The 6,737-nt window shown below is 37.1% G+C and overlaps 1 protein-coding gene across 1 annotated transcript in view; it reads left to right on the forward strand.

Moving 5' to 3' along the window:
• Positions 1-1,558, forward strand: part of VEGFC (vascular endothelial growth factor C) — an 88,642-nt gene extending 87,084 nt beyond the window's left edge. The window contains exon 9 of the mRNA XM_009882021.1: positions 1,013-1,558. Coding sequence (XP_009880323.1) covers positions 1,013-1,127 — 115 coding nt within the window. The 3' untranslated portion in view covers positions 1,128-1,558. The remainder of the gene's footprint in view (positions 1-1,012) is intronic.
• Positions 1,559-6,737: the final 5,179 nt, after the last annotated feature.

Raw genomic sequence — 6,737 nt, forward strand, 5'->3', positions numbered from 1 at the left:
AGCCTGGAGAAGAGGAGGCTGAGGGGAGACCTTCTCGCCCTCTACAACTACCTGAAAGGAGGGGGTAGAGAGGTGGGGGCTGACCTCTTCTCCCTGGTGACAAGTGATAGGACAAGAGGAAGTGGGTTCAAGTTATGTCAGGGCAGGTTTAGATTGGATATTGGGAAATATTTTTTATTGTTATTAATGTTATTAAACATTGGCACAGGCTGCCCGGGGAGGTGGTGGATTCGCCATCCCTGGAGGTGTTAAAAAAAAGGGTAGATGTGGTACTTGGGGACATGGTTTAGAAGTGGTTTTGTCAGGGTAGGTTAATGGTTGGACTTGATGATCTTAAAGGTCCCTTCCAACCTCAGCAATTCTATGATTCTATAAAGGTGCAGGCTCTGATCTATTGGATGGAGAGATGCAATGTGAAGTGTAGGTACATCCCCACTGGCCTCAGGGAGCGGCTATAGGAGTTCGCAGCTTGAAGGAAATACATTCTCATTTTCCAGATCTGAGTCACAGTGTAACACAGGCAGAGAAACCTCTCTCAGGCTGATTGCAGCAGTGAATAAGGAAAGAAACAGTCCTGGGTAAGAAAATGGTAAATTTGCTCATCACCTGATTCTGCATTGCCACCTCAAACTGGCAGCACACAGTAGGTCATAACAAGCTGATTTAAGTAGAGAAAAACGTCACCACATTTTCAAAATTAAATTTAATAAAGTACTGCTCAAGATTAGAATGTGACTGCAACCAGGCAATACATTAAAAATATTCATGAGTAACTGTTGCAATAGAATAATTTCTCTTGAAAGATTCATTATTCTTATTCTTTCGTTGTCTTTTGTGAAGAACGGTCCAATTCAAAGTAGTTGCGAGAACATAAACAAAAGTTAAAAGATCTGTATTTGTAGGAATTAAATATCCCGTCATGAAATTGGAGCCTAAATGTACACAGATTTCTACTCCAGGTTAGTAGAAATGATCATGTTTCATTAATGCCCGCTTTTCTTCATTTCTTTAGTTGTTACAGACCGCCGTGTACAGTCCGAACGAAACGCTGTGATGCCGGATTTTATTTTAGTGAAGAAGTGTGCCGCTGTGTACCCACATATTGGAAAAGACCACTTATGAATTAGTGAAGAGAGCACTACTCGCTATTTCGGTGTACATTTTTCCACTAGAACAAAGGAACAACAAAGGAACAAACTTTGCTAATATTTGGAATTAAATGTTCACCAGAGACCCTGTGGGGCTTTCAGAGACAGACGCATTGTGCTTTCCTCAAGATGCGGAAAGCAAATGTAGAAAATAACTGGGGTTCATGTTTTGTAAAGAACTCAATAAGGACTTATTTTCTGCCAATGACCAAACAGCCTAGGTTCTTCTTCTTGTGATTTTTTTTTTTTTAAAAGAGATAATGACTATATAATTTATTTCCACTAAAACCATTGTGCAGCATTTCTGTTTATAGCAGTAACAATTGTTAAAGCTCACTGTGATCAATATTTTTATATCATGCAAAGTATGTTTAAAATAAAATGGAAATTGTATTATAGAATGGTGAGAATGTTTAATCATCTGCCTGTTCAAAGGAACAGCAATTTAGCTTTATTGCCAGAGGTCTTAAAAGGGGGGTGGAAGCGGTTAAGAGAATGCACTTTTACAAAAAGACGACTACAGACGTTTTCTCATACCTGTTATATATATCATTTGAAGTAGAAAGAGTTATACTTGGTGTTTCCTGACCAGTGGTATTTCTGTCTCTAGAATGAAATTAGCAAAGCAAGTATAATTAATAACTAATGAAAACATCAGACATCCTGTACGTTGCCTAAGGATAAGGACTACGTTGAAAGGACTGCAGCAACTACTCATATTCCAATATATTCCCTTTTAATTTTACTTCTTGTTAGGATTCCTAACGAATAATATAAAATAATGACTGTGGAAGGTTTTTAGTATGAAAGTGGAAATGCCAGCTATGCTTTTTATTTAGTATTACAGGCTACATTGTAAAATTTACAACTAAATAATTCAGAATGCTTTGATGCACTTTACTCTTTCATATAGTCAATCAGATGTCTCGGATCAACAATGTCTGTGTGTGCAAAAATACTTTGAAGGAAAAAAATACAATTGATACTCCAAGGGAGACATGAAAGGACTTCCACCAGTCTGGTATGGATTGACATAAAAAATTGTCAGGAGTTTCCTTTAATAAAGAGAATGCGAAATCAAACATCTACAACTCTGAAACAAGGTAAGATTTTTAACTTGCATGGGAAGAGCAATGCGCAAAGAACAACCTATTCAAAATTAAAATATTTCAGAAGCTGGAAGGAAGTCGTTAAATTATAGAAACTTTATTGGGTGTGGAAGGGGAACAAAAAAAAAGCTGCAAAGCAAGATTTTTGTAACAGGAGTGGGCAGATCTGCAAAAACAATTTTCCATGTCATTAGTCTGAAGTGCTGGTTCTGAGCAGCTGTTCTTAAAAGAGGTATTAATGAAAGAGTATTATTTCTGATTATTTCCTAGAAAGTTGGTGTGGGGAGGTTGCTTTTCTAGATCCTTGCATATTTAGGTATCAGAGTTCCTAAAACTGAGGGAAAGCTACTTTTAATGACTCAGTCGGCATGGAGTCGGTCTAACAAGTAGGCAGGATGAGAGGCAGTTTGAGAGTTCGCAGTTACCACTCTACATCTGGTGTCCGCCGTGGTCTTCCTAAGAGGCCAGCTATGCTTTGTCCAAACAGGACAGCGGGATGAAGTTTAGGCATACAAATACTGAGAAATGTCTTTGTTACTCTACTGACTCAGCAATCCAATGCAGGTGGAAATCCGGATGACAGTTTTACATGGAAATACAACGTTATGGCAGTGTAACACCACCCCATTCCCATGGGTTGGATTAGGAGTTATGCAAATCAACAGCGTCTAAACTGGCAACGTCAATCTCATACCAAGAGGTTAACAGTCAAAACATTCAGTATTACTAAAGATCCAGGCATCCACTTATATATGTCAGCTGCTTGATGTGGAGCACAATATATCTTAAGAAATCAATTAAAAGGCAAACTTTAATGAAGATTGAGCAAACAACCTGTAGGTGAAGCTCCCAAAATAAGCTGCTTCATTTCTTTCCAAGCCTGATACAGAGAAGCAATGGGGGAAGGACAAACCAAATCTGGAACTAGGAACAGAGGCTAAGTAAGCCAGTCTCTAACAGATAAAATATGTACTTGTGGTTAAAAAGGAGGAGGGCTCAAGTGGAGACAGAGCAAAACTGCATTCCAACAAGTAATTCTATGTAGGTTATAAAAAGCTCATGTCACAAAACTGTGCAAATAAAAAAACTACTAAACTGAGCAATGCTCCACTTCACATCTCTGAACTATCCGAAAGGAGTGCAGGAAAACAGAGCTAATAAAACCATTCTGGTTAAGCTGATATTTGGACTTCTATTAAGCATGTGACACTGCAAAATCATAAAACCCACGAGGGCAGGAAATGACTTTCACGAATGCATTTTTTTCCATTTCTTAACTTGCCCCATATTGAGACTTTTGGATATGGATTAGGAAATCACGAAGTAAAACTAAGATTTAAAGAAAGCAAAGAGCTGACTTCTACGAGTCACCACAACTCAGGTTGACGTCTGAGCAAAGTGACTGTTCTCAGAGGTATGCAGATGAGTAGAATAATAAATGCAAGCAGCTGATAGCATTTTCTGGTAATCAGGCTCTCCAATTCTGCGTTACATAAAAATAGCGTGTTTTTTTTTAAAAATGCATTATACACATGAACACAATAAATATCACAATTATCATTAGCATAGGCTACAGATTTCCCATTCTATATCATAAAATGTGATTGTTTCTCTCAGTACTGTCACAAAATCATCTATATTTAAGCAAGTGTTTATCCTTGGAGAAATATGGAGTGATGGCATAATCTGCATAGCAGGTCTTCCTTGCGTCTGTTACATAAAGCAGACAATGAATTTACACCATTTCCAGTTTTGAAGTGTTATTTGATTATAGGCTCCGTGCAATTTTCATCTTCATTTCAAATCTTAGCTTGGTATTCTCAAAATATATAAAAGAGAGACTGTACAGCTTAAAAGAAGATCCAAAAACATAGGTGATAATTCTATATACAAGTTATTCTGCACTAACTCAGAATAAAAAGCTTATATTGTTATTTGTGTAAAACCCCTCTACCTTCTACAAAAAATACAGGGGGGCTGGGGAGAGAGAGAGCGTAACTGCGGTAAATCACATTTAATGATAAACAGACTTATGCTTGCATTTCACCGGGAATTTACAGCAGATGCTGTAGTCTTTCAATATTTTACTGCATGGAGACCATAAATTGCGCAGAGCAACCCCTCTCCACCTGTATTAACAGCAGGAGATGCTGTTTACAGCATGAGCGTTGGTAGTCTGCTGACGTGTTTGTTTAATTCCTGTTGAACGAGACAGTAAATCAATTCTCTGAGTTCTATTTGAAAGACCAGCATGAAATCTCACATATGTACCACATCATCCTGAGAGGCTTCGTGTTAGGATTGCTTTCAATATTCTCATTTTCCATCTTCAGATCTCAGCGACAATGCCAGATGCCCGGGAATTTTATCATCTCTCTCTCTCTCTCTGATTTTCTGGAATTATAACAAGCTATCACACTTGGACCAAAAAGCTCGGAAAGGAATAATTTATGTGGCCAGTAAGCTCATCAACACATTTTCCTGAGGAATAGGATATATTCTTTTAAATATTATTTAATTTAAGAATATATTCTTTAAGGGTTATTTAGTTCATTAGATATTATGTAGTTTTGCGTTATTTGGAGGTACAAAAGGTTGCCCTCAAGTAGAAAAGTTTAAAGGTGATCAACTCACAATTTTCAGAACTTTTGTAATTTAGTCAATATGATATAGTAATAACTTTTAATATTGTAAGATTTTTCCTGTATTGAAAAAATGAAAACAATAGTTGAGAATTTATTTAATAGCTGCCTTTTGCTCTCCTTCTCTTTTTCTTTCCCATTTCAGATAAAACTTCTGGTGAAGAAACAGGACAACCTCCTGACTGATGAAACACTAGGAGCAAATGGGCCAGGTATTAATTTTTTTTAATGAAATAAATATGAAGGACTGATAAAATGAGGCCGGTTTAATGCAGGTTTAAGACTCCAGATTACCCTAGAGTTCTCAAAAGCTGTGGATAGACCGAACCATTTTTATAGAGTAGCATAAGCTCTGGATAGACTGAACCATTTTTACAGAATAGCATATCTGGACTCATTTTATCTAGATTTTCACATCCAAATGTTGCAATGGAATCTGAACAGTAGCAAGCATTAAGAGGTCACCAATTGTACAATAGCACAGTTTCTAAAATCGCAGTAATTTATCATTCTAAAAATATATACTGTATCTATAGTCTGAAGCAATGAATCGGGGGACCTTACTTTGTGTTGAGAATGTATTGAATTACAAAACATGGCACATTCCAGAACAAAAAAAAAAACACCAAAAAAACCAACCCAAACCCCCAACTTAAACCACAGTGCTTTACTCTTTTGCATAAGCATTGCTACTTGTTGGCAAACCACTATGGAAATCTCTGAAAGTGGTATATTACCATTTATTCCCTTTTCTTCTCAGCAAAACCCTGTCATGAAAATAACATCTTGTAGATTCAGACGTTATTCCTGGGTCAGGGTACTGTACCCATTCCTGGCAGACGCTGACCTTTCCGCTGAGTTTCAGCAAACTCTTCATCCATTTTCTGCATTTCTAATCAGCCGTAGGTGGTCATTGAACTCTTCCCCTTTGCCCCCTTCCTCAACTTAAATTACTTCTCTGCGATTTCTGGACCATATCTCAGTCTCCCCATAAGAATATCTCTATTTCCCTTTCAGCCTTTCTCACACATCGCTGTTAACTCTGACCCTTCCGTTTCCCTTTCATATCCACTCTCTCACTAAAAATGGCATCGCTTTCCTCTCTGGTACCGTTAAGACCCCTTTCCTCTCTCTGCTTTTTCATAATCATGCCAACATGGGGATTAATCTGGTTTTAGTTGTCTAGTGATACTCTTAACTATATATATATGAAAGAACATATAGAAGGAGTTGGGATGCAGAGAGCTGCCACGCCACGAAACGCTCGGTCCATGGGTTAACATTGAGGCAGATACTATACTGGTTTCAGTTCCTCCGGTCGGTTTTTGATGAACCATTTAAGAGATGCTTATTTTAAAATACAGCAAATAACCTGTTAGCGAAGCACTAAAATACCTTTGTATTCCTTTCAGAAAAAAAGAAAAAGTTAAAAAATCTAAACGTATGAGGAGACATGCTGTCTAGGAGCTTATCTGGAATTAAACTCTGGCAAAATGAAAGTAAATTTAAAAAAAGCAAACACGGAAATATTTTTCTGAGGCTAAATCAAGGCATTTACATCCACTAGAGGAAGATGTAGTACTAATTTACTTTCATGAAAAAAATACAAATATATGCTTTATGTAGAGATTAAGCATTTATCAAGGGTAATTTCCAAAAATATGAGAGTGAGTTTTCAACCACATATTAAGTATATATTAGTGTCCCCTGTGGGGAACTATAAAACTGTCTGACAGCACTTTCCTATATTTATTTGCAAGAGCAAATGGGGCAGCAATGAGATGTTTTGAAATTGCTGCAAATATATATATAAATAATATAGATATATAGAATATAGT

Source organism: Charadrius vociferus, unplaced genomic scaffold (assembly GCF_000708025.1).
Source record: "Charadrius vociferus isolate BGI_N301 unplaced genomic scaffold, ASM70802v2 scaffold141, whole genome shotgun sequence".
Lineage (NCBI taxonomy): Eukaryota > Metazoa > Chordata > Aves > Charadriiformes > Charadriidae > Charadrius > Charadrius vociferus.